A 27949-nucleotide genomic window follows, 5' to 3' on the forward strand; every position below is an offset into this window, starting at 1 on the left:
CGCCAACGAGAGACTTGAATCATAACCGTACGTCAATCGCAGCGATCATTTACCGAATTCCCATGCGTCAATCACAGCGATCATTTGCCGAACTCATACGCCATCTCAGACCTAAGTGATGTTGATTCCACTTGCGAGAGCGAGTTCAAAACTAAGTGCCCCCGAATTATTCCACACACAGGACGTTAGAGAAAGATGATCATGTATTGAGGACAGTACTCAACGCAGGAGATCGTGTCAGGTCGGCTGGTACCGGTCTCTCCCTTCCTGTACGGCGTACACGGCAGGCGGCGGGAACAGAACGGTAACCGACACATTCCATTCAGACACCGGCAGCGCACAAACACAGCAGCTCTCACATGCACACTCACAGCAGCTGCTATCGCGACGAACCCTGCACGGCCGACCACCGGGCGAGCGGGTGGGTGGAGAGTCGGCGTCCTCCCCAGCTGAGGAGGGGAGCAGTCCTCCGCGGCCGAGGAGTCCCTCTCGGCTGAAGAGGAACGTCGAGACCAGCCCTGCGATTCGTCTCGTTGAAGGATACGCACATTTCATTTAAAACAACTCAATGGAACGGGGCACAGCACTAGAGGGGCACCCGTCGCCCCGTAACCCTCACCCAGGACGCGGAAAAGACACGACATAAGCACAACCTCGGGATGGGCGCCCAGCGCTGCCCCAGACATGGAAACGAAGCGACGGCACAATATGTGGCGACAACATACCCGCCATCGCCGACAGTCGCTGCGACTTCCACAGTTACAAACCTGAGCAGCAACGCGAGCACATGATTACAAAACATTCACACACGAGCGACGACTTCAGTACTTCAGTGGCACACCATAAAAACACACAAATACACACAGTCTGATACAATTACACGGCGAAGCAAGGGACGGCGCTCCAACACCGCCCACACGGCAATTCGTGTCTGTCCGTCAGCGGCCCGGCGGTCCGCCCCTGCGTCAGTCGTCACCGGACGCGCCAGCGCGGCCCGAGCGTCTACAGCCACGGGTGCCAGACGGGGTTCATGCGGCACAGGTTGTCGTTGCTGGCGGCCGCTGCCACCAGCGTGCTGGCCTTGCTCTCGGTGCCCTCGAAGGTGGCCAGGCTGTTGAGCCGGCTGCTGATGACGCTCACGGCCTTGGTGACCAGCTGGATGATCTGCTGGCCGCTGATGTCCGGCTCGGCAGCCTCCTGGCGCTTCCTGTGCCACGCGATCAGCTCGTCACGCAGCACCGCGCGCAGGATGGCCGACAGTTTGTAGTTGGGCTGTGAGAGGCAGCGCGCCGCCGCCACCATGGCCGCTGTGAGCGGTCCCATCACTCCCACCTGGGTGACCAGCTCGGCCAGGTTGGGAGTCAGACGGAACGGCACCGGCCGGTTGGAGACCAGCTCTCCAGCCGCGTCGTCCAGCTCGAACTTGAAGTAGGAGACGGCCACCAGGCCCGAGTCCTGGTGGATGTACATCATCTCGGGCGCCAGCCGGGTCAGGTGCAGCACATACTCGGCCAGGCCGAGCAGCGCCAGCTGCAATGTCAGCGTCTTGCGCAGCATCCAGTAGGCGGTGGCGCTGGGGTACGTGAAGGCGGCCCAGTCGCGCAGCAGCGTGCGTGGCACCATGGTCGACTGCACGTCGCGCAGGTTCTCGCGCAGCACGCGGTGGGACGTGCTGCCGCCCTGCGACTGGATCGACGCCAGACGGTCGTAGTAACGCGAGATGGGCGCGTCGTGCTCGATGCCCTTGTGGGTGCAGCGCTGCTTGTAGATGTCCAGGAGCGCCATCGAGGAGGGGTTGTCCTCGATGAGCCGCATGTGCGGCGACACGGCCACCACCCGCGGCACCGTGTAGCTCAGGAAGCGGCGAGACGTCTCCTTCATCTTGGCCAGGTAGTGGTTGATGATGCGCAGCAGCTGCAGGACGCGCTCCTCGCGGCGCGCGTCACTCAGACCGGTGTCGTTCACCACCAGGTACGGGTACAGCTTGCCGTTGTTGCCGCGGATGAAGAGCCGACGCGCCGCCGTGCCATGCTTCTGCACGATCTCCACTCGGGGCATGAAGCGTGCGATACGCACGTAGTAGTGCGAGTGCTTGAGCTGCAGAAACTCGCCAGGGATCTCGATCTCTGCCGTCTGTGCGCTGAAGTTACTCAGCCAGCGGCACTTTTCCTCGATCAGGAACTGCTTCGGCAGGTGGCGGATCTTCACCTCCAGAATCTTGATCCACTTTTTGAGTTTCTGTATGAGGTTGTGCAGCCTCATGGCGCCCGGCTGGGTGAAGTCAAAGTCGGATGTGAACTGGCCCTTCATCCGCTGGAACACAGGGTCCTGGACGGTGGCCTGCACGCGGCGCGCGAACTCGGAGGCCGACGCGTCTCGGCACGAAGACACCGAGCTGCTCACATTCTCCACACCGATACCGAACGTGGCCACCAGCTTTTTGACAAAGTTGAGTGTGTGTGGTGTGATGGGGGCCTCGGTGACGGCGGCGCGGTGGTCGAACGCCAGCGCCAGGCACTTGGTGAGCGCCTGTCGCAGCTGGCGCAGCACCTCCTCGTACCAGTTCTCCCGGAACCAGACCATCTGGTCGACGATGCCCTCCAGACTGGAGAGCACCGTGGGGTGCACGTCGCGCTGGTTGTGCATGATGCGGCTGCAGCGCCACATTGGTGCCGTGGCCCGGATCGAGCCGCTGTCGCCGCCGGCGGCCGACTGGGCGCCACCGGGGCCGGAAGAGCCGGAGACGCCGTCAGTCCCTGGGGACACGGAAACACCGCCGGCGTCACCGCAATGCAGCAAGCGATATTCACGGCACATCTACGGCGCAGTGAGCGGTTCTCAATTAGTAAAAATTACAGCCACAACCTCACATTGTTTGGCAACGGGTTTTCGAGTAAATTATATAAAAGCCCCCCCCCCCAAAAAAAACTCGATTATTAAATGTTTTATTCGGCCTCTCATCTCTGCAAACCATACCAGAAACGCGAACTTGGACTCAATAAGATGCTGCACAAATTACTTGCGAGACATGCATAAGTGTGAGTTTTGCTGCGTATAGACTCGTCCCTGCCGCCCACTTACCGGCGACACTAGCCGCGTCGGCAGATGCCGAGCCCGCCGAGGCCGCGGCCGCCGAGCCGCCCTGGCCGCTGGTCTTGTGGCGCTCCCGCTGCTCTATCTTCAGTGTCAGGTACAGAGTGCGGATCGGGAAGTAGACCGCCTGAGGGAATGTTCTTCCCACCTGCGAGGGCGGGTCAGGTCAGATGATAGGTTACCGGGTCACGACGGTTCATCGGTATGTCAGGTGACATGGCTTGCAGGTCAAGTGTTAAAGTAAGCCGAGCGCTTCGACCTCCATTTCGTCGCCCTTTCGCAGCTTTAAACGGCGCAACGACTGATATTACGTACCGGGTTGTTACTGAGCTTTGGACCCAACAGCCCCCTGATAAGACAGCGCAAACGTATTGCTCGCATAGGTACACACATGACGAAATTGGGTAACGAGACAAACCCGGCTATTATCGGGCCAGAGTCCTGGCACGATAACTGCCTTACGTCATACCCATTTCAATGCTAGTTACTCTGCTCCCTTATCATGGCCCGCCAGAAGGACAGGAAGAGTAAAATGAGGGCAAAGGGACGGACTCCTGGGCCGACCCTGGTCTGACCCCGCCCCCCCCTCCGCCGCTGCCCGATCCCCTCCTCCGCTGTTCGTTCCGCCCCTCGTACCTGGGTGAGCAGGTTCATGATGGGCTTGCCCTCGTTTCTGACGAGGCAGGTGAGCAGCTGGGGGATCCAGGGGAGCCAGTGCATGGGCGGCACGCCAGCACAGTAGTGCTCCACCGCCTCGGCCAAGGTGTTGGCCTCGTCGTTGTACGTCAGCAGCCAGAGCACCTGCGGAATGAGGTAAACAGTCACATATGGACACAATAGACGTCACAGAAGTCACACACACACACACCGATAAGTCGGCGGCCAGAGCACCTAAGAAAGAGACTAACGGTCACACAAGCGGCCATATATAGAAGTGGCATACAGGCCGCACACCGATCAGAAAGTAGCCACAACGAATAAGTCACACAACAGACACCCTACACCCTTCAGCATACAACACCCTGCATCGTAACACATACATCCAACGTACCGCACCTCAGTCAGAGTGTATCCCGCACATCCCACCCAGGCCTACGTTTGCGGGACATCCAGCCCAACACCGGGACCCACCTTGGAGAGGTACTTTCTGCTCTTGTTCTCCTTCTGGTGTCGGCAGGCGTGCAGGAAGCAGGTAATGGCTGACACGCCGGTGGCCATCGAGGACGGGTCGCGGATGAACGCCGCCTCCATGAACTCGCCCCACAGCGCCCAGGCCTTCATCTGGGTGTCGTCCATCTGCACGGCCGCCGAGAACGCCTTGTTGGCGTCCTCCGAGCGCCCTGCCGCCGAGACACAGGGGGACGTTAGAGGAATAAACAACACCGACTACACAGGGGTATGTAGCAGCGCCGTCCTCCGAGCCCAACCTGCCGCCGGCGGCACACACCGATCAGATGTGTTAAGACCACCGACTAACCAGAGATATAACGGCATCAATCACCAATCACCGTCACCGCTAGTTGGTTCTCCACAGAACAGAACGGACTTAATTTCATGACAGTGAAATGTCCACATCAGGCGGACTAAGACAGCAGCTGAGTGTAAATAACTATTATCCATCACAATATCCACGCTACGTTGGGCTGACAACATACCAATGGGGCCACCCCGAACGGCGCTGCTAACCAAGCGCCAGGATGGAGTGGACATTACGATAGACTCACCGACCAGTGAGAGGAACATGCCCTTCAGCGCGTAAAACTCCGAGATCATCTCCTTGGTGAAGTACTTCATGTTGGTGTGCTCGATCACTTCCAGGCCCTGAATGGGAGAATTACACCGGTCAATAAAACCGAAAACTCAGTCCTATGGCCTGTCATGTATGACAGAACGAGGCAGTCGAAAGGCCGATAGAATATCCAGGTGTTGGTGAGCTAGCCTACACTTCACTGCCGTCCTATAACCATTTACGTAGACTAATTTTAACAGATGACACAATATAAGCTGACATGGTGGTTAGTATCGCAGTTCGTACCTCCTGGAGCTCCGTTTTGCTCATGCTCTGTCCGGCGGCGCTCTGGTGGTAGCACTTGACCTGCTGTCGGATCTTCTGGAAGCAGTCGACGATTGGTACCGATGGGATGGTGTGGATCCGGTTCAGACTCTCCAGACACACGCCCAGCAGGCCGTGCTTGCGGCCCATCTTGCCGTAGTGGATGATAGCCTGTGGGGGACACAAGGGGATGAGAGCACGACTCAGTGACAGAAGCCAGAGATGCACCAGATTTCAAGGTTCATCATTCTTTATATAAGCTGATCACATCTGTACACGGTTTATTGAATTTATAATAAAAACTCGTAAAATGAAGGTAGATGGTTACATCATAGCTTGAATCACGTGGAACCAGAGAGACAACATGTTATCAGTCGGTAAGTGCTGTGCTGTATCACACATGGTTCGACTCATTGGAATGTGCGCGGCGGCGGTTCACCCGTGCGAAGGTGTGTATTCCGAGCATACTCTGGTTGTTAGTTGCTGTAGTGGGTGACGATGTGCTAGTAGTGGTACACTCACCTGTGCCGAGGCGTGCACTCCGAGCATGCTCTGGTTGTTGGCGCCTTGCTCGTGCTCGCTGTAGTGGGTGACGATGAACTGGTAGTGGTGCTGGCGCCACGTGAACACGTCGCTCCAGTGGCTCAGGTCGTCAGAGATGACGGGCAGCCGGTTGCGCCACGTCTTGACGATGGCCTTCATGTCGTGCACGGCGTTCTGCCGACTGTGCAGCAGGTTCTGGTGGATCTGTGCCGCCTCCTGCAGCTCCATGATCTGAGAGAACGGGATGAGTGTGTGGTTAAAGGTAGGAGTCGTAGACATCGAGATTCAGTGACAGCAGGGGACGCGTGGGGCCAGAGGTGCGCGTTGGAGTCAATTACACAGCCGAGAGTTTTAGTCACTTCCACGGGGACGTTCAGTCGGAAGTAAGAATCAGAGTCAATAGCAGAAAGTTCAAACCATGCACCCCAATCCACACCTCACAGAAAGACAAAGACAACACACTCTACCGTCCCAAAACAGTACAGTCTGTCTTAAAAGTACCGCGCAAAGTAACGGTGGATCCATCGAGCCTGACCGAGGAAGGACTGCTAAATCTGAGTCACCGAAGCAATGGACATCCTCGTCCATTCCCCAGGTCAATTGGTTCGGTGACTTTCAAATTATAGCAGGCCCTTCCTCGGTCAGGCTTGATGGATCCACCGTCACTTTGCGCGGTACTTTTAAGACAGACTGTACAGTGACACCCTTCAGCACTTCCAAGAGAAGTACAGGGACCCCCCCCCCCATCCATCCAGCCCTTCCAGACGCTAGCCACAATAATCCCCGCCTGTTCTTCTGCCTTCCCGTAAACTTCTCTCGCTTCACCTCCCCTCTCCACTCCACGGCGGGTCACCTCACCTGCTGCGCCGCCTGCAGGTAGGGGATGTGCACGTGCGAGACGATCGAGGGCAGCTTGCGCCACTCCTTCATGCACTGGTTGGTGGCCAGGTCCACCAGCTTCTCCACGTTGGAGAGGTGCGGCTCGTCCGGGTGGCAGATGGCGATATAGCCGCGGTACAGGTTCACCTTGAGGTACAACACACAATAGTTCAAGTTAGTGGACAATAGGCTAGGTACACTAGAGCCACGGTACAGGTATATTCAATGAGACTTATTTCAATGATTCCTATCGTCGTAACTCAGATCGTCATCCGACAAAGCCAAAGGCAACATTGCATAGTACAGTTAGCTGTCATTATCGAGATGCATGGCATGCTAGGTATGACAGCGACAACCATCCACAGCAACAATATTTTGAGCTCCAGTACATAATCGGCATTCTACATGTCTGTTTTTTGTTCATCCCAACACGTTCTGCCCGGTGCCCCGACATTCAGCGCGCCTCTCCCTACCCCCGCCCCCACCCCAATAGCACACGTATTCCCGCATGCCGTCTGAGCCCCTCTCCACCCACCAATGTGCCAGCTCTCCCGTGTTCTACCCTTATTCCACACACCACATCACCGTCCCAACGGCTGGTACTCAGCCTGTTCTCCCGTGTCCCTGACCACTCACCTTCCATCCCATCTCCTTTGGACAGCTGACCTCCACCTGCTGCAGGGCGTCCTTCATCACGGTCCAGCTGGGCACGCGCCAGGCCGAGTCGAGCACCAGCTGAGAGCTGGCGGCCGCCGAGGAGCGTCCGTACTCGAGGAGCAGGTCCCACTGGTTGAGCTCCTTACAGCAGCGGATCCACTGCTCCTCCACCAGCAGCATTTCCTGATGAGAGTGGAGAGAGGAGAGGAATGGTAAATGATCAACATCTCCTGGGAGAGGAGGCAAGAGGGCACGGATAGTGGTCGCCATCACAGGCCAGCTAACTATCACGGGTCAGCTAAATTAAATATCAGCAATCACACTTCTACACTCAGTTGTCAGTGTCGCAAGTCAGGTCATGAGTCACAGATGACCTATCAAAAGTCTGATGCGTCAGCTGGCCCAGTTCAGGTCGTGAACAACCCATCATCGGTCGGGCATCAATGTCACCGGACTGGGGCGTCGGTCTGCTGATAGCTGATGTCAGGGAGTGGCAGCTCCTTCCGTCCAAGTGCTGCGGCTCTGGCAATCGGTCCGTTCAGGGTTCCTAGCCAACGGCCGACTGACCGGCGCGGTGCCAGAGCCCAACCCGACTACCGCAGCTCCCCCTCCCCGCCAGCGCCTCAGTCCGAGATCCCTCCTCAGTCCCCCCCCCCCCGCTCCTGTCCGGCGGCGGTTACCTGCTGCAGCGAGGCCGGCGCCGGGGTGGTGGCGTAGTCAGCCCGCATCTTGCTGGTGGTCAGCTCGTAGGCACCCTGCGCCTGCTCGAAGAAGCCCTGCTGCTCGTAGGCCAGCGCGATGTTGGTCTGGGAGTACTTGGCCATCTTCTGCCAGAGTCCGATCCAGAGGTCCTCCTCCCGGAGCAGTTTGTACAGCTCACAGAGACTCTCCAGGATCTCCAGACTCTCCTGTGGATAGCGCAGAGCGGTAAGGGACAGTCCGTACAGGGACTAGTTACAGCGGTGGTTATCCTCCTCCCGGAGCAGTTTGTACAGCTCACAGAGACTCTCCAGGATCTCCAGACTCTCCTGGGGACAGAGTGGGACGGTAAGGGGCAGTCCGTACAGGGACTAGTTACAGCGGTGGTTATCCTCCTCCCGGAGCAGTTCGTACAGCTCACAGAGACTCTCCAGGATCTCCAGACTCTCCTGGAGGCAGAGCGGAGCGGGCAGTGAGGAACGGTGGACAGCGCGGGGCGGGCGGTGACGGAAGACGGCCACACCGGCAGCGAGTCGTCATAGCGGCGGTTATCTGCAGCTGACCAACGGCGTACAGGTGGGCAATAGCAGTTGGACAACGGAAATCATGTTTTGAATCACGTATTGTTTGATGGAAAAGAAATTAAGAGCGGTAGACTGAAGAGTGAAGGGTCATAGGACATAAGTAAGCTACTGTGTGCGAGCGAGCCACTGTGACGGCCAGTCGACCAATAAACACCACACCCTGTCCCTGACGCACCTCCTTGTTGCTGGAGCTGGGCTCGAAGTCGTACATGTCTGCCGGCTCCTTCTTGGGCCGGATCAGGTGCAGTGAGCCGCTCTCCATGGCCATCTGCTCCAGCGAGAGCGCCATGCGGTACCACAGGTTGTGCGACTTGCCCAGGTAGCGCATCACGCACCTGACACAGGGCGAGGCGGACAGACAAGGGCGGGAGGTCAGCTGTAAACTCGCGCCAAAACAGCGGGAGGTCAGCTGCTTATGCCTTGCGTCAAAACAGTGGATGATCGAAGGTTCTGTACAGTTGATATTCGCACCTAAACACATTCAGATTTCGCGGTACACTAAAGTAGGAACAAGCCGAAATCGTGAAATAATGAAATACGTGAAAAGACAGGCTTTTGAGAATACATTTCTAGGTCCGAAATACTAGTTTAGTCGGTTGAGTAGCGCAGTAGCGACCACCCCGACTCACGGTTTGAGACTGACTGACGGCTGGCACAGCACCAGCGCCTCGACGAACGTGTTGAGTGCCGACGGAGAGCAGTCCTTCTGGATGTTGTGCGCGCCCGAGACCAGGAACGGGACCAGCTCGGCCGACAGCGACTGGCGAGGACATAGGGAACGTCAGGGGAGTACCAGGACACGTCAAGGGACCGCACAGGTAACGTATAGATAAAAATGAAACCAGGTGCATGCGCACAGTTTACAGCTCTTGCACAGTGCACTCCGGGAATGATATTGATGAAACATCGCATGTTTTATTCGAAAATGAAACCGATGATTTTTTTTTTTTTGATTCGCTGGCTCCTGATTCACTTTGATCAGTGATAGGCGATTGACCAATCCAAGAATTGGCCACAAAAACTGAATGACGGTCTGCTGATAACGGAGAGGACAGAGGAGAGTCGGCGCCTCAGAGGACGGGCTCGGCTCACCTGCTGCTGGCGCTCGGTCAGCGTTTTCCAGACGCGCGGGAAGAAGTCGAGCCAGATGCGCTCGGCCAGCGGCTGGTCGCTGTGGCACAGCTGCACCAGGGCGGCCAGGAAGTGACTCGTCCGCACCTCCTTGCCACCCTCCAGGAACTTGGCCTGACGGGCGACGATGAGCTGGAGCGGGACGGCGGGCGGCGCGCCGGGCCGCGCCGCCTCCGCCTGCTCGGCCAGCTCCAGCTCGTCGTTACTGCTGTCGGTGGTGTCCAGGTCAGCGGCTGGCTCAGCGGCGCGTGCCGTCCGGTACTGGTGGAACGCCTGCCGCTCGGCCGCCTCGCCCAGCTGGATCACCGAGCACAGGCTGGGCAGCTGCAGGCTAGCCGACGACAGCTGCATGGCCGTCGAGCTGGCGGTGACCAGCAGCAGCTCCAGACATTGTTTGATCCAGTAGTGGTGGCCGATGTGCTCCCAGTTCTGACTGCACACCACGTACAGAAGTCGCTCGTGCAGACGCCGCTTCATGCTTGTGTCAAACACCTCGAAGAACTTGGCGCGGATGGCCGGCTGGGTGCAGCGGAGACCCGACAGGAAGGCCGGCTCCAGCTTCACCGTCAGCTCGGTGCTCTTGAGCGTGTCGTCGCGGTAGATGTAGTTGACCAGCTCGAGGAACTGCGCCTGCACCTCAGGGTCGTCGGTGAAGCGCTTCTCCACGCAGTGCATCAGCTTCACCAGCAGAATCGACTTCTCCCGCAGCGAGGGGCCCTGGTTGATGGCGATCGGCGACTTGTTCTTCACCCACTCATCCACCATCTTCGTGATGGCTTTCAATACCTTCACCTCGGACGTCTTGTCGATGAGGTTCACCAGGATAGCGCCGATGAAGGATTTCCGCATGTCCAGTCCCATGACTCCCACGCGGTTTTTGACGAGGTCCAGCGCCAGAATAAGCAGTTCGACGGCCACGGGCGTGCTCTCGCCTCCCTGCGTCAGGTGGTCGCGGGCCATTCGCTGCAGCACGCGCATAAAGCTCGAGATGAGCCGGTCCACATAGCAGGGGTTGTTGTGTCCGGCCGCCTTGAGCACGAGCAGCGTTCCGTACAAACTGGAAGTGGTGGCCGCTGTGTTCTTCTCGAACGACACCAGGCCCTCGAATACCACCTTGCTGACATGGTTGTAGAGAGCCTCCAGCTCGTCGTACTTGGAGGAGACGGCCGAACCGGTCGGCTCCGTGGGGAACATGCTCATCAGCTTGGTGAGCAGCAGGTGCACGGCGCGCACCACCTTCTGGTTCTGCGACACCATGCAGGCCGACAGGCCCGCCTGCAGGTGTTTGAAGTTGGCCAGGATCTGGTCGCGTTTGAGCATGCTCAGCAGGTAGGTGAGCAGGTCGAGCGCCGTGCAGATATTGCTGTAGTTGGGCTGCGCCGTGTCCACCGACAACAGCAGCTTGTCCACCCAGGTGATGCGCAGGTCGCCGTGCGGCAGCACGCCCGGCCGCATCGACAGCTTCAGCAGGTGGACGCAGCGGCGGGAGAGCTGCTCGCCCGGCGCTCCCGGCGTGGTCGACGGCTCGTTCACCTGGCAGGCCAGCTTCAGCAGGAAGTTGATGAGCGTCTCGGCGTGCGTCTTGTCGATGCGCCGCAGCGACTCCTTGGTGATGCCCGGCTTCAGTAGACCGCCCTTGGACAGCGACTCCTGCGCCGCGGGACGGGGGCACGGTCAGTGTCAGAACTCAGTAACATGTCAGAGTACGGCGCAGGTGTGAAATGACGGCGAAGATGACTGGGTTATAAGATCGCTTTGGCTGCAATGGTTATTAGACCCAGGCTTTAAGTTAAAGGGACCCTCCCACCTTCAAAAAAGTTTATGAATTGGCATGAAAGTGATGTCGCTCGGTTCAGAAAGAGCGAAAACGAATATCTACCAACTTTTACCGAAAAATATTCACCGGTTTTCCAGATAATAGACTTTTACTTTTGTTTACTTTTTGGGATCTCCGCTGTTCCTAGCGACTTTATTTGGAAGCAATAGTTTGGCAGCTGAAAGCGCGGCACTTGTTGCGCGCAAAGCGGCATAGGTATACCACCGCGTGCTACAAAACGTTTTAGTCAAACATTTAAAAATCGTTAGATATCTGCGCTGACGTCACACATTCAGAGGGGTATTCCTATGCATTTAGCCCCTCTGAATCAAAATGCTGCAATTTTGAAATTCAATATTTCCGATTTAAGGCATTTCTCGATGTTGTGAGTGCCGAAACCGGTAATTGTGAGCCAGGGACCGCATTTTGGCTATCTCAACTCAAATCTAATGTTAAGGTGGGAGGGTCCCTTTAAGCTCTTTACCTAACTACTAATCCAGCAGTACACTAACTGACCAGCCCGAAAGAAAATCAACCAAATCCGGCCAATAGTGAACTGAATGCTCTGCCCGCACTAGCATTACTGACTAGTCCAGGCGGCGGTTTAGTAACAGGGTTGCACATTGCACAAGCCTGCAGTGACATCCGCTCCGGCCAACTAACGTTGACCCACAAAGGCCCGACAGTCCTCATCTGACTGACCTCATCCTCTTTGCGGACGATCTCCCAGCGTATGATGACCTCGGCCAGGTCGACGGCCAGCTTCTTCTGGTCGGGGGTGCCGTTGGTGCTGAACGCCAGCCGCTGCACAGAGTTCACCATGTGCACCAGCAGCTGGTGCCGCACCGGGTAGTACACCTGGTGATGGGTATAGGAGAGTTAGTGCATCATAATATGCGCCAGGAGCATCCTAGAGAGTCTGTCTCTGACCCTAACACTGTCAGCCAGGCTGTCCTGTTCCGATATTGTCTGCGCCTGTCGTGTCCCCAGCATATTCACGCCTGCCGACTCTCCTGGCACTACCCGCGCCTGCCGTGTCCCCCGGTATCACTGTCCACGCCGGCCCTTCCCCAGTCAGTTCCCGCCTGAGAGCTCGGCGTCCGTACCTTGTTGTGTCGCACCAGCAGCTGCAGCATGTGCACCAGCTGCGTCAGCGAGTGGTGGCCCTCCTCCACGATGATCTTCTTGGTCCAGTGGGTGAGCATCGTGTTGCCGTCCTCCATGCGGACGGGCATGGCCGGTGTGAGGATGTCTAGCGCCTGGCGCACCACGGGCCGCGCCTCCATCGCGTGCGCCTTCAGCAGACTGTGGAACACCTGGGCGGCCGCAGACACAGTCACAACAGAGGAGTGGAGTCTGACAGATATAGACCGATGGACACCGCGCTACGTCACGTCATGTCATCTCATGTGAGCGTGAGCTTGCACCCGTAAGCCGGCTCCCAGACCCGTCGCTCAGAGGTAGCGTGGCCGAGCGGTCTAAGGCGCTGGTTTAAGGCACCAGTCTCTTCGGAGGCGTGGGTTCGAATCCCACCGCTGCCAAATCTTTGCTATTGGTCGCCCCCCCCCCCCCAGGCGCAGTCCCGTCCCCCATTCCACCGCTACATCCCACACACCCACCCTGAGTCATGCTCCTTACCCTTCTATCGGCGCCTTGCCATTCAGGAAACCAACGCCAAAATACCCGAAGTAGCGCCCATAGCATGCTTTTATTTTGTCGTACTCCTACGCTCGGCCATCCACGTATTCAGAATCCTACGTTGCGGCTACGCTCGGCCATCCATGTATTCAGAATTCTACGTTGCGGGACCGTTCCTCACCTGCAGCACGATGCGTTTGTGTATGGCGAACTTGGCGATGATGTGCGACAGCAGCAGGTGGCCGTGGTACTTGGTGGTCGGGTCCACGCAGTTCTTACTCATCAGACACGGCCAGGCGAACGTCATCAGACGGCGCAGCTTGTTACCCTGTGGTCGGGCGGATGGGACAGGGTGGGAGGGGATCGGTCAAAGGGTTACCGATGCAACGGAAAACCACAAATGAAAGGGAAGACGGGTGGCAGGGAAAAAATTAATTCCGTCTTAAAAATTAATTCAGCATTAGCCCGTTATCCACAAAAACATCCTTCTATTTTTTAATCAGAGCTAGGTTGAAGTCTATATGAAAAAGCATCAACCACAGAAAGCATCCCATAGCGTGTTGCTGCTGTGTTCCTGTGGGGCAGAGCCTGTCGAAGAGCAGCCTCCGACCACACGAGAATGGAAGGCCAGGATGGAGACACCGGGACGGCGCCGGCTCGTACCTGTCGCTTGTTGTCGGCGTCGTGGATGTGCGGCGAGGCGTGTTCGATGAGCAGACAGGAGAGCTGCAGCAGCAGGATGCGCACGCCGTCATTGGCCGGCGCCGGCCGCTCGGTGTCGATGAACACGCGTATGAACACGCTGACAATGTTCTCTGGGGAGTCGTCCTCGGGCGCGGGCCGCTGGCCAATCAGTTGGTCCACCTCGCCGCGCTCAAACGACACGGCGAAACACGGGATGATGATGTACTGCAGCACCTGGAGAACAAGAGGTGTAATGGGATCAAACACCGGGCAAACACGGGATGATGATGTACTGCAGCACCTGGAGAACAAGAGGTGTGATGGGATCAAACACCGGACAAACACTGGACAAACACGGGATGATGATGCAGTTACTGCAGCTGCACCTGTGTCGAAAAGTAGACATAGTTCAGCGAGCATCAAACAAACACGGGTTGGGGAATGCAAAATGCCAGCTGCAGCTCCAACGCTCGCAAACAAACGAACGAGCGAGCGAACGAACGAAATGAGTTGGTTCATTGGAGCTGACCGACTCACTACATGAGAGAGCAACCAGTGCCGACCAGATTACCACCGCGCCGATCGATTCGCTACCAATAGTTTACCCGTGCTCTCGCCGTGCGTAGCCCACCCTTCATCCGGCCGTACCTTTGCCTTGAGCTGCTGGCTGGTGGTCGGGTCCTGATACAGCTCCACAAATTTGAAGAAGGCGTCCCGCTTCCAGGCCACTGTGTAAGACTGCGCCACGGTGCCCTCGAGGAAGTCCTTGATGAACTGGAAGTCGACAATGTACCTGTCGGGTGCGGAGGGGAATACACTCGTCACTCAATGCGACTCCGACCAAAAACAATATTGAATACTCCGGGCGCGGACCAACCGTCCGCCAGAACAAGGGTATCCAAACAGAGAAACCCGGTATCAGGGCACAGAGAACCCTTTTATTATTTTCGTTATAATCAAGCCGTGCAAGCATACGAGTGACATCGCCCAGAGCCTCTGTCAGCCTTTTGCGCTAAATATAAGAGGGCAACAAGGCTTATTTGCCTCAGATCGGTCTACCGGGCGGAGCCCTGCCTGGCTGCACGGCCCGCCTCTCCGACTGACCTGGAGTTAAGCGGTGCCCCTCTGCCCGCCCATCACTTCGACTGACCTGGATGTGAGCGGTGCCCCCCCCCCCGCCTCCTCTGACTGACCTGAATGTGAGCGGTGCCTCCCTGTCCGCCCGCCCCTCCCACTGACCTGGATGTGAGCGATGCCCCCCCCCCCCCCCTGCCCGTCTCTCTGACTGACCTGGATGCAGTGCTGGAAATCAGGCCGCTTTCTGGTCCCGGCGTTTTATTCTCCTCGCGGGTTAACCCTATTAGTGGCAGGCTCCTGGCTACCCCCTATTAGTGGCAGGGGGGGGGCTGTTTACGACCCCCCCTTGATATCTCGAGATCTAACGGGCCGATTTTCAAAATTCAAACGGCATTCGATTTCGCTCAACGTGATCTACATTTCTAAAAAATAAAAATTAAAAAATGTCAACAGGGGGGGTAGAGGGGGGGGGGGGTAAAAACGGGCAAATTGCAGATACATTTTAGACTGTTTATCACGGCCAGGTTTCTGAACCAATCTTAACGCAACTTTTGCCGATCGATAGAGAATGAACCAGGAATTCACATGGATCCTAAAAATATGCATTTTCAAAAATCATAGGCGGATACAGATCATTGAGATTGGGGGTACACAAAAAATATAGTAAATAAGGTTTTTGTTGGTACTGTTTCTAAAAAGGGTGGTAATGGTCTTGTTATGTTATAATTTTCTTATGAGAGAACGACTAAAATTGTATTGGTAATGCATAGGCGGTGTCAGGGCACCTATGTTGGGAGGTAAAACATAACCCCCCTTTTTGGACGCCTGGATCCGCCTATTATAGCAAAAACGTGTCAAAAGAGGATGCACAATAACTGTATATGTTATCACATGATACCTTTTATTCACTGTTCGTAAAACTGGTGCAGCATCGTGATCTTCGCCCAAATGACTCGCTTCACGAATAGGACCCCCCAATTCCCAGTGCTCTGGAGCCGCCCCTGGTAAAGTTATGAACTTGAAATTTTCAGGGAATGTGCCCAATTTAGTTTTAGGAAAAGTCAGAAAATTTCAGCATCGTAGCTTCAGCGGTTTCGGAGATATTCCCGAAAAACCTGAGGGGTGGATAAAAACAACCCCCCCCCCTGCCACTAATAGGGTTAATCCCGTCCAGCGTTTATCTTTAGCCTTTCGGGACCCAACCAGTGTCGCGGTTGTTTTCGCCGCTCGCCCCAGTCGAGATGCAAAGTTAATAGTCACACAAAGCTTATTTAGGGCCAGCCAAACCAGTCTAGTCTGGGGTTACTGTTAATGTATGCATATAGATGAAAGGAAAAGGTTTTGTAGAATCGATTCATTTCGAAGTCGTATATTCAGAGGCCCCAAATAAACTTCGTGCGACTATCAACTTCGCATCTCGAATGGGCCGAGCGGCGAAAGCAATCGCGGCTCTGAGAGGGTCCCAAAAGCTAAGCGCTAGACGGGCTAACTCACCCGGAGAATAAAACGCCGGGACCAGAAAGCGGTCTCATTTCCAGCACTGCCTGGATGTAAGCGGTGCCTAAGCGGTGCTCCCCCCCCCCCCTGCCCGCCTCTCCGACTGACCTGGAAGTGAGCGCGCGCACCAGCTGCAGCAGCAGATGCACGTTGTCCGGGTGGTGGATGAAGTAGCGCAGCAGGATGCGCGCCAGCAGCCACGGCTGCTGCCAGTGGCCGGCCTCGGTCCGCTCGCCACGCTGATGCTGCTCGTGGTAGGCGTCACTGCACCAGACCAGCTGGTGCGCCTCCACCAGCCGACGCTGGCCAGCCAGCCACTGGTCGTCGTGTTTGGTCAGCAGGTAGACGACGTGCACCGCCTGGTACTGCAGCTCGGACTTCTCCTTCTCGGTCTGAACGGACACAGCGCCCGACACCATGGTCGTCAGACGGTCCACGGACGCCTGTACCATGTCGCGGAAACACTGGCCATCCTCGTGCTGGATGAGGTACTTCAGGAAGCGGCTGTTCTGCGCCTCCTTCAACACGTTCTCCGTCAGCAGGAAGTCGATCGTCTCCTGCGGGTAGCGCGCCAGGAATTTGAGCAGCGGTGCGCGCATGGTGCTGCCGGCGTCCACGCAGAGCTGCGACTCTGTGGTCAGTACGAGCCGTATCAGCAGCTCGACGAACCGGCTGCTGGCCGCCGGGATCTGGGGGAAGATTCCCAGGATGGCCGTGCAGATCTGGTACTCGGGGGTCGCCGTGGGCGCGGTGCGCAGGCTGGCCGTCTTCTCCTTATCCTCTCCGGCGGCGGCGGCGGCGGCCACGGCAGTCTGGCCGTTGCGGTTCTGAATAGCTGTCTCCATCCACTTCCGCAGGTGCTGCACCAGTTGCTCGCACAGCTTCTCCTTGAAGGTGTTTGGGAAGAGCCGCGTGAGGTAGCTGAGACGTGGCACCACGGTCAGGTTCAGAGAGCGGTGGTCGCCCAGTTTCAGCAGCAGCGGACGCATCTCCTGGTGGACCTGCGGCGCACGGCGAGCACGGGACACATCGAGCGTCAGATTTGTGATATCACAGCATAGTGTACAGGGGTGTGCGCTAGAATCCGGAAAAAAGCCAAGGGAAAGAACTGAAGGGTTTATTTGGTATCGCAAGGCTTCATTTCAAAAATTTTACCTTTATAGCGAAGACTGATCCCGCCTCTGTACTAAGGTTCGACTCAACCCCCTCCAGCTCCAATCACAGCCTCCACAGGACGCCGGAACCTGCCGCAGGCGTTGGTGACCTGCTCCCGGGTTAAGTTGGCCACGGCCTGGATAATGGCGGTCCTCAGGGAGTCGAAAATGTTATGAGTTCCTTTGTTGGACTCTCTCTCAAGGACGCCCCACAGATAGTGGTCGCACAGATACAGAAGTTCTTCTCGTAGAGAAAGAAGCGGATCCGGCCGGCAGCTCTGTGCTTCAAAGAAGTGATGAGCAGCTCACATCTCCGAGTCTCCCGGTCTTTATGACTTCTGAGAGCATCTGCCTCACCTCGAGAACGTAGCTCATGATATCGGAGATCCTCGTGAATGGCACGAAGAACTGTTGCCCTGCGCAGATTGAGCCTCGAAGTCACCTTCTGCATGGGCAGGCTCGGACCTTCTCCAATAATGGCCTCGGGCTGCTCCAAGAAGTCCTTATTCCGCTTCTGAACCTCGAATTGGCCCTGTTCCTTCCTCTTGGGAGTCAGAGACTCACTCATCGTCTCTTCAGACTCTTTGAGAAACTTCGCAAAGTCGTACGCGGTCAATTTCGGGAACTGAAAGAAGTCCAAAATTTCCTTGGGCGCGCGGCCGCAGCGGAGGGCCACAAAAATCGCGGTGCGGCGCTCTAACTCAGAGGACATTTCTACTTATTTTGTTTCCGATCAAGGGCGACTGAAGTCACAAAACTATGAGGAAAAGTAGAGTGATATATTAAAAAAGTTTATATGATACACCAAGTTTAAGTTTTTCCGGATTCTAGTGCACACCCCTGTACATTCACACACGCTGAGCGCACCACAGAATGTATGCGGGCTAACTGCAGAGGACTTAATTAACACCACTTGTTCAACCGATTACACTCTTTTAGAAAAAACAACTTAGTCTTAGTCATACAGGTTAGAGCCTTGGAATGTTAGCATCGTTCTCTGGTATGACATGTTACATAATCTATCCATCCACAACTGGATTTTATCATTCTCCTACGACAAAGGACCCCGTACCACGGGCGGAATACTCACCACTTCCATGTCGGGCTGGGCGCCGGCGATGAACTTCTGCATGCACTGGAAGCCGCACTCCTGCAACTCTGCATTGCTCGAGTTGAGCGCCCGGTTGTACAGCACCGAGAAGATCTTGTCGCGGTAGTTGGGGATGTAGTAGCACTCGGCCAGGCAGCGCAGCGCCGACTGCCGGATCGACGTCAGGTTGATGGACTTGTAGCAGGGCAGCTTCAGCAGACTAGCGTCGTCTGCCTCGCAGAGCGAGAAAAGCTCGCTGAAGAAGACCTTGTGCTCGCTGATGTTGAGGTCGATGGTGAATAGGCGCGGCTGCAGGCTGTAACAGAACGTGTTGCCATCCATGATGCCGATCTGCGCGTTGGCCGGCTGCTGTCGGACCAGGTGCTTCTTGGGCGGCACCATGTCGGCCAGAGTCTCCTTGTGCGGCCCGATCAGCTCCGAGGTGGAGCGGCCCAGCAGGCCGGCCAGCAGCTCCAGACTGTGCATGGCCTGCTCCCGCGCTGTGCTGTTGGGACTGGTCAGCTGGCGGACCAGCTCGTTGGTCACGTCGTGCTGCGACTTTGCGCGCACGGCGGCCAGCTCGGCGCCGTCGGCCGGCTGGTCGGCGGCCGGCACCGCACACGTGGTCAGCAGTCTGTCCATGTTCTGCCGCGCCTTATCCACGGCACCGCTGGACACCTCACCGGACAGGTCCGTCATCACAAACAGCAGCGCACGCACAAACACGTACTGGCGCTCCAGCAGCCAGCGCGGCGCCATGAACGACGTCAGCGCCCCGATCGCCTCGCAGCCGCCGAGCTTGCTGTACCAGGCCCGCTCGTAGCAGAGGCCGTACAGCCGCTCCGAGAGGTTCTCCATCAGCGGCAGCTGACAGGCGCGCTCCAGCGAACCCATCACCGTGGTGGCCGTGCCCAGCATCACCTGTATGGCCACTCGGCCCGGCTTACAGAGCTCCTTCTCCTCGTGACCCATGATGTAGGCCAGCGCGTCCACCAGAACCAGCGGATCCATGCCCTGCAGTTTGAGCTGGCGCGCGCTGGCTCCGAACGGTCCTGCCTGCTGCACGCACGCCACCAGTGTGTAGTGGTTGACCACGCAGATCATGGTACGCGTTACCTCGTCACGCAGCTCCCGCACGGCCGCCGCGATGAACATGGCCGTCAGCGCCGTCTGGTGCACAGCGCGCAGTGCCGCGTCCGGAAACCGGCTCAGCGCCGAGTGCGCCGGCAGCACGTCGCCCGTGTGGAAGCTCGGATGCGACAGCAGCTTGTACATGCTGTCGCGATCGTCGTCAAGCGAGATGGACGCCACCAGGAAAGCGCGGATCAGTTTCCACGACTGTCGGCGGTAGTAGGGGTCGGAGGTGGACGACTTGAGCGTGGCGTACGCCGTCTCGATGGCTTTATCGATGGGCAGCGCCACCGGCTGGCGCGTCTCCTGGAACTGGATGGTGACGCACGGGCCGGGCGTCTCGCGCTCGTTGTACTGCAGCGTCTGCGGCTCCACCATCATGCGACGGTTGCCGCCGCCGAATTTCCCCAGCACGCGGAAGGCGTTGTGCGCGATCTGGTCGGTGGGGTTGCGGATGGTGCGCCATAGGGCCTGCATGAGCTCGGCGCGCACCGGCTGGATGTGCTCGTACAGAAAGTCTGGCTGCAGGTTGTCGACGCAGAGCTCGAGGGTACGCAGTCCCTGGCTGACCAGCGTCTGGGAGCCGTTCAGTGCGGAGACGAGCGGGTCCATCAGCATCGGCAGGTAGGGCAGCAGCGACGACAGCCGCACCGGCACCGTCAGGCACAGCTCCACGAACAGGTCCTTCATGTGCTGCTTGTGCAGGCCAGACTGCAGACTGTTGAGGCCCTGCAGCAGGTTGGGCAGCAGCGGTAGGAACTCCTGGTACAGCAGGTCGTGGCTGCCGCCGCCGATCGACCTGAAGAGCGCGCGCAACAGCAGGAAGTAGTTGTAGGGCTCGCGAGCCGTCATCGCCAGCTCCATGGACTTGTTGACGATCTGGTGCAGGTAGGGCTTCAACATCTGCTCGTTGTCGTGCGGCAGGATGGTGACGCTGCCAAAGATGAGTTTGAAGAGTTTGAGGTAGAGGCTGCTGCGCTCCTGGTTGCTGCCCATCTCGGCCATCCGGTTCAGCAGGTACTCGACCAGGATGGTGGCGAAGATGGGCGAGGTGGGCGCGTTGGCCAGGAAGCTGTTGGCGACGATCTGGAGCGCACTGTTCTTGTTGATGCGGTCCACCATGTAGCCGATGGTGGTGCTGAAGATCTCCTGGAATGTGGCCGGGTGCATCATGGCGAACACGCCGGCAAAGTGTTCGAGCACCTCCTTCTCCTCCCTACTGCGGCCGGGCGGCGGCAGCGTCTGGCGGCCGGCCGCCGCCGGCTGCCCGTTCAGAGTGTAGATGTCGAGCGCCAGCAGCGCCCAGTGCACCAGCCGGATGAAGACGAGCGTCTCGGCCGGCGAGAACTGGCGCGACTGCGGCTTCTGCGCCGATACGGCGTCACCGCCCACCTGCAGGGGAGAGCGGAGTCAGAGGAGCACGGCAGCCACCCAACGGGCGGCGAGCAGACAACGGCATGAGACGGCGCAAAGTCGGTCAGCAATCCCATGAGTCCCATATGATGGGATGTTTATTGTGCAACCACTTACATTCATCCCCAGCTTTACTAAGGCCATATTCTACATTTGCTACATATTAAACCATTAGTATGAACCACTGGGATACGCCAACTACGCTGCAATTGTTGCTAATTATAGCTCCCAGCGCCTGTCAGTCCTCACCTTGCACGATGCGCATCCCCAGGTGATGGTTTTCACGCCGCAGATGAGCGTTTTGACGAGATTCCGACAGTCGACCACGCTGTACGTGGTGGCCGGACTGGTGGTGAGGCCGATCCGCGCCGGCGCCGGCGGCCGCTCGCTGATGGCGGCCAGCTCGGCCATCAGTTCGGCGGCCGACAGCTCGGCCGTGGCGGCCGCCGCGTCCGCTGTCGGCGTGTCCGCGCCGGCCGCCGAGCCGTCACCGTCGGCGGAGGGCGAGGTGGAACTGCTGCCGGCGCCGCCCTCAGCCGAGCCGCTGTTGGACGGAGAAACACGGTCAGACGGTAGTCGATAGAGGAAGAGTGCAAGTTCGATGCAAAGGGCAATTATAGAGCTGAGACAACTACCTCTACTTTCGAACACTGCTTTATGAAGAATTCCATTTGTGCTCGGGGTGTTTTAACAGTAGGAAGGAGCTTTTGGTCCATATAATTAGCCTGTCATATTCGCCTTTAACTTGGGCACTCAGTGTCGAAGCTCCCGGCCATAATATTATCTGCTAAACCACTAATACAACTCATCGTAGGTTTTAACAAGTTCATTTGCAAAACCATTCGTACATCAGCCTAAGAAAAGGTGCGATGGCTTGCACCATAGAGCCAACTACAATTCAGAGACTGTCGGTCCCCACCTTTTGGCGATGAGCGCTGGGATCTGTGTCTGGGCGATGGTTTTAAACTTTTGGACGAACACCTCGAGCATTCTCATGAGCAGGGCGTGCCGGTCGCCGTTCTCCATTTCGGTCCTGGTGCGGATGCAGTCCACCAGGTTCAGCAGCAGCTTGCACGACATGGTCTGGATCCTGACGGACGGGGAAGGTAGGTTAGACACGCAGATTAGCCAGCCGAGCGGGTACTGGCTCGTCCAGCCCGCGCACCGTCAGAAGGAGTTCGGGACACAACCCACCCTCAAATAAATCAGAAGGCCTAGTGGCTAGTACTGCTGCACGCTGGACCATTTAAGCTTGCGGACATGTCAACGTCTGCAGCTGCAGTGGATAATGGCTATATCTACACCACTCCAACACGTAAAACATTCAGATCAGTGATCACTACATTTATAGTCCACAGGTCATCGTAATCGGGGCAGCCCGGGCATGACCAGTCGCTGCCGGCCTCCATGACGGTTGTTCCCCTCCGTCCCTTCCCGACCTACTCGGTGACAATGAGCTGGCACTGTTCGCCCACTCTGCGTAGGCCACCGTCGCCCAGCGTCCCACCGACTCACGTGGTGGGCTGCGACTCGTCGTGCACGTTCTTGGAGAACAGGTGGACAGCCGTGGTGAGGTGGTTGAGCGGCAGGTGCTGCCGCACGTGGTGGATCAGGTCGGCCAGCGTGGTGTAGGCCAGCGTGCGGCACGACTCGTTGGCCGTCCAGCCGACGCCCAGCAGCACCGTCTCGTCCAGCAACTTCTCCATGTACGGCACAAACTCTGAAAACACATCGCAGTTCGCACAAACTGTAAAAAAAAAACACTATACAAACTGACAAAGCACACAGTCTCGTCCAACAGATTCTCCATGTACGGCACAAACTCTGTCGGAGAAGGCACACCATCAGACCACTGCCACTTCTCCATGTACGGCACAAATTCTGTGAGAACAAACACACCACGAGTGTAATACCACGGTAGCTTCTCCATGTACGGCACAAACTATGCACGATAAAACACATAACACATATAAAACGGTGAGGACGCCGGAACCGAGTTTGCGGCTTCTTTCCATGACATTTACACGTGTAATGTGCATTCAACCTACATGAAAGTGACGTTAGATGAAAAGGAAACCTCAGAGCAAAAATATTCATCGGCACTTTTGCATATTGATCGGCATATTGATCGCCAAAAGATGTTCATCGGCCAGCAACACTGGCCGACGGTATCAGCTGAGTCCCATACAAGCTAAATAGCTGTATCTAGGACCGGTGAAAACTGTTACACTGTATAAAAGATACGCTACGTCACGTCTAGCTAAGAGGATGCGATCTCTGTTTTGCCACATTACTAACTGAGCAGTTATATCAGTCATTACCAGCCGCTCCACCAGCACTCACTGAGTCGGAGGTCGGTCTGCAGGATGTATCTGGCGGCGATCAGAATCTCCTTGCGCAGGTGGGCCACCTCAGGTGGGCAGAGCATCAGTAGACCGAGCACCCCGCGCACCAGGCTGACGCTGTGCTGGGACACCGGGTCCTGGTAGATCTTGATGATGTACGCCAGGAAACTCAGCGTCTTTATCTGAGCCGCCATGAAGTCGACCAGAATCTCCCGGTTGAAATTGGGCGCCGAGCGAATCTGAAACGAGCGGTTCGTAAAGTAACGCTAAACACGACTGACGCGAGCCCGAATATATTATTTGAATACTGCTATGACCACAACATTGTATAGTTTTAGCTGGTCCTACGACAAACTAGCGGCACTATATTTTTCCTAGGAATCACGTTCATATTACGCATGGGAGAGATAGACATTGGCCTAATGGCAGTGCACCGAACGAGACATACCCCTAGGCCGTAAGAACACTGGCACGCAGTGGCCTGGATGCAGAGTGTGACTGGTGTCACCTAGACAGAAGAAGGGGATGGGAACACTGACGTCCCCGATGGCAGTATGGGGAAGTGACACTGACCTGCTGACTGGGCTGCAGTGTGATGGTCACCATGATGAGCGGGATGAACTCGGCCACGTCCTGGTGCACGTTCTGCTTGTACAGCTGGTACATGAGCACCACGATGATGGGCAGCTCGGCCACCACCTTCAGCGACAGCACCGCCTTCGGCAGCAGGTTGAACTAAAACAGCGAGACGGAGAGCGGAGTCAGAGCGCGGCGGCTGCCGGGAGCGGAATGGACAGCGAACGAGCCGTGATCGCGTTGTGAGTGCACTCATAGGGCACCAACACACACGGGAACACAGTCACTTTCATGGCAGCCAGCAGCCGGCAGCCAGACTGCACAGACCAGCAGCTGCCGCCGTCTGAATCCCCGTCACGAAATAGCCTCTCGGTCCTCCCACCGTGACGACTCGCTTCTTAATCCACTCACTCCCACGACATTACCCCTGGTCGTCAACCAGCCCCGCGTATCCTTTCAGTAAGCTTTACTATCCCGGCGCATCCCTCCACTGTACCGGTGTTCCTTTTCAGTCGGATCAACGCTCAGGCATTATCGCCTGGCATACTACCTGTCCCGGAGTTTCCCTCCCGTTGGCTCACCGTGACGGCGTTTCCCTCGGCGTTGCGTCGCTCCGTGTGCAGCGTGGTGATGGTGTAGGTCTCGCAGAGCAGGGCGCTCAGGTTCACCTCGCTAATGTCCGATACGGGCACACTCTGAGGCCGCTCAAACACCTTGTTCAGGTGGTTCGGCAGCTCCTTGTAGATCGACTTGACGAACGTCAGAAACTGCTGAATCTGTCAGACGAGAGAGGTATAAACGATCAGCTGAGACATATTCACCTAGCTAGAATCTTAAATCGATGAAAATGACATCCAAATGATACTCCAGCAATTTTCAAAATTAGACGGCAGTCGGCAAAACAATAGCGTTTAGCGACGATCCGTCAGGTCATTACATTTAGCGACCGGACGGTGGAGCCAGGAGAGCGTCCCTGGCTCTCACTTCCGTCGCCCCCAAGGCCCACGGACCACTAGCCTCGCTCACCTCGGGTGTGTGCGCCGGCCGGAACTGTTTGTGCATCTCGATGATGATGCGCAGGCAGACCAGCACATTCTCCTCGTTGTCGATCTCGAGCAGCTTGAACATGGCGTTGATGATGCTGCGCGTGTACTGGCGCAGCGCGTCCACGGCCGGCGTCCGGTGGAGCATGTCCAGCACCAGCTTCCGCAGTTGCTGCAGGCACCGGCCGGGTCAGAGCACAAAGCGGGCGGGAGCGGCATGACATGCTCAAAACAAGTGACCTCTTATCAGCCATAGAGCAGATTTCTAGACAGCATGATTCTTATGAAAGTAGGCTCATCTTGGTAAACAGTATTTTTGAGCGCAAGATGTCAACCTTGGGGAAGACTCAGCTCCCTGAAAGAAATCCCCGGACCAGCCACGTGCCGTCTCTGGCGTGCCCGGCTCCCATATAGTCGGCTGCTCCTGGGCCGCTGACGCACGGAGCACTCTCTACTCACCTGCACATTATATTCGGCGATAAAACACGGACTGTCCTCGAGCAGCAGTTTCAGACACGTCTTCACAAAGAGGTCCAGGAATTGCGGGAACGCCGCGTGGTTCACGATGAACTGAAACACGGCACAAGTCAGGTTTACTAACCTGACGGTATACGGTACCTACGGTACCTACTGTATACGGTAAGTATACGGTAAGTATACGGTACCTACTGACGGCAGGGAGCGGGAGAGTGTTGGGTGAGCGGGCGGGCGTCGGTAACGGTATGGCAGACAAGAGCCGTAAATCAGGCGTCCTGGTATCGCCCACGCATAGTCAGTCATTAGCATCGGTCACAACAAGCCAAGAGGGCTCCAAAACTTCCTCACATGACTAATCCCATCACGGCTGTGTCATCTGACCGCACCTGCCCACCATCCCTCCCCTGAGTCGCCGGCCGACGGGCACCCACCTCGAAGTTATCGCTGATCTCCTGTGCGGCCTTCAGTTTGTTCTCATCCTTGGCGTTCGTGTCGGCTAGCAGAGCCACGTAGGAGCGGTAGGTGGCCATCTGGCCGGCGGGGTCGGCGGCGGCCAGCGCGGCGCCGCCGCTCCCGCCGCCCGACTGCGCCGCCGTACCGGGCGTCGCCATCGCCGCTCACACACCCGCGGCCCCGCTACGGCGGGCGGGCGGTCCTGGAGAGCATAGAGGGGAGGTCACTGATTGAGGAGCAGCAGTTTTTATGGTGATGGAGACCAAAGTAAGGTGACATTTGTAAGGGCCTAACCAAGAGGGAATGAAAACTTTTTAGGTCATTTGCTTATGGTGGTTTGTTACATAGATAAATTGAATATTGATCAATCAAAGCTAAATTAATCTTCTTTAAGCAAACTGTTACAAATGTACATGTTAAAAACCTACTAAGGTTCAAAACTGTACAATTAAAAAATGTATGCATGATGATGAATGTCAGTAACACCCACCAATGAGCTAAAATGTGATTACAAATCTTGTGTTACAAGTGTCATGAAACCATGATTTTCTAAAAATGAAATAATCAAGGAACTACTCCCTTCATTGAAAATAGATGCGTACTTGTATGGCATCCACCTTCCTCCTCTGTCACAAAATGTGTAGAAATGGGTTATGTTTATGAAAACTGAACTGTGATTTTCTTTAAATATGTGATATGTATGATGTATGGAAGTCATGTTATGTATGATGTATAGACATGATTATGCATGACTTTTGTTAGGCGAAAGGCAACAAAAAATGTCTGTAAACATGTGCCATTTTTTGGCTCCATTGGAACTTACAACACATAGGTAATTTACAACATCCATTACAACATCCATTGCAATAAAACACACAATTTGAAACAAATAATAGGGGCTGCCAAGTGCCAATAAATATTATTTATATGAAATATTGAAAAGCTACTGATGCATTTTGTCCTCTACAAGCTGTTTGGAATATTGTGTGATAAGCAAACACACAAAACTCAATAGCTTGTATAATAGTCCTCAAAGCAAATCAATATTCTACATAAAAAACAATACCAACGCATTCACCAAACCTCTGTTATAGTGTACGATACTATTGGTACATTTCTAGCAGTGGTTGGCCATCTATCATTCAAGATTCCTTTCTAAATGCCAGGCAAGATTTGCTTCCTTTATTTTTTAGGCCTAACAAGCTCCTAATTTCCAGCCCAGTCAAGTTCCAACAGTTAGCAGAAAGGAACTTAGCAAGCAGCAAGGTGAATGAGTAAGCTGAATCTGTGCCCTGCATGGTTGACAAGGGACAGCAAAGCAATTATATTAACCCTAGAAAAGCACTTGAGATTTTTGAAGCCTCATCTTAAGCTTTTAAGTGTTGAAGATGCGATCGACTTGTTGGGTAACAAGCCGGCCATGATCGTGTAAAATGGCTTCATTGTAGATTGATTAGTTTCTGAGATATAACCTGAAATGTTAAAGTGCAAAACCTACCGCTTTATCTCGCGAGATCCGTACCTATAGCTTACACTCTATATGTATCAAATAGTCATTGCATGACGGTAGAGACAGGTCAAACCCTGAATTAACATTTTTGCAACATGCAAGCACTGTGAACTGAATATAAATATTAATATTATGTACAAAATAACTTTTAGACTAATAACACGTTGCATAGACATTTATGACGCATCCAATAAACCACAATTCTAAGTTCTCCAGACAAAGATATAACTGAAAATGTGTGAGAATGTCACACTGACAAATAACGAGGGGTATAAATTCAAAATATGCTAATTACCTGGGCAAAAAAGAGTAAAAACTTCTATTTAAAACACCACATTCCTTTCACGCAACTCCAGCTCGCGGCAAAACTTCCTGGTGAGTGTTCAATCGCATTTGTATCGCTGTC

General features: G+C 55.8%; 1 protein-coding gene and 1 non-coding gene across 2 annotated transcripts; one reads left to right on the forward strand and one right to left on the reverse strand.

Annotated features, from left to right (window-relative positions):
- Positions 1-185: 185 nt before the first annotated feature.
- On the reverse strand, positions 186-27924 carry LOC122384159 (transformation/transcription domain-associated protein-like). Its single transcript, XM_043371233.1, has 30 exons — positions 27839-27924; positions 26012-26235; positions 25563-25673; positions 25087-25275; positions 24642-24836; positions 24058-24219; positions 23483-23723; positions 22655-22859; positions 22059-22229; positions 21389-21683; positions 18596-21118; positions 16460-17352; positions 14426-14570; positions 13757-14011; positions 13275-13421; positions 12562-12771; positions 12158-12313; positions 9601-11289; positions 9138-9268; positions 8684-8843; positions 7906-8133; positions 7205-7408; positions 6548-6715; positions 5669-5920; positions 5129-5317; positions 4818-4914; positions 4225-4433; positions 3730-3894; positions 3082-3241; positions 186-2756 (listed from the first exon to the last, which is right to left on the reverse strand). The coding sequence occupies exons 2-30, from the start codon at positions 26189-26191 to the stop codon at positions 1003-1005; spliced, it is 11484 nt and encodes a 3827-aa protein (XP_043227168.1). The 5' UTR covers positions 26192-26235; positions 27839-27924; the 3' UTR covers positions 186-1002.
- On the forward strand, positions 12915-12996 carry Trnal-aag. Its single transcript has one exon. It is a non-coding gene; the product is annotated as a tRNA-Leu (tRNA).
- Positions 27925-27949: the final 25 nt, after the last annotated feature.

Source organism: Amphibalanus amphitrite, unplaced genomic scaffold, assembly GCF_019059575.1.
Source record: "Amphibalanus amphitrite isolate SeventyFive unplaced genomic scaffold, NRLGWU_Aamphi_draft 000014F_arrow, whole genome shotgun sequence".
NCBI classification, from domain to species: domain Eukaryota; kingdom Metazoa; phylum Arthropoda; class Thecostraca; order Balanomorpha; family Balanidae; genus Amphibalanus; species Amphibalanus amphitrite.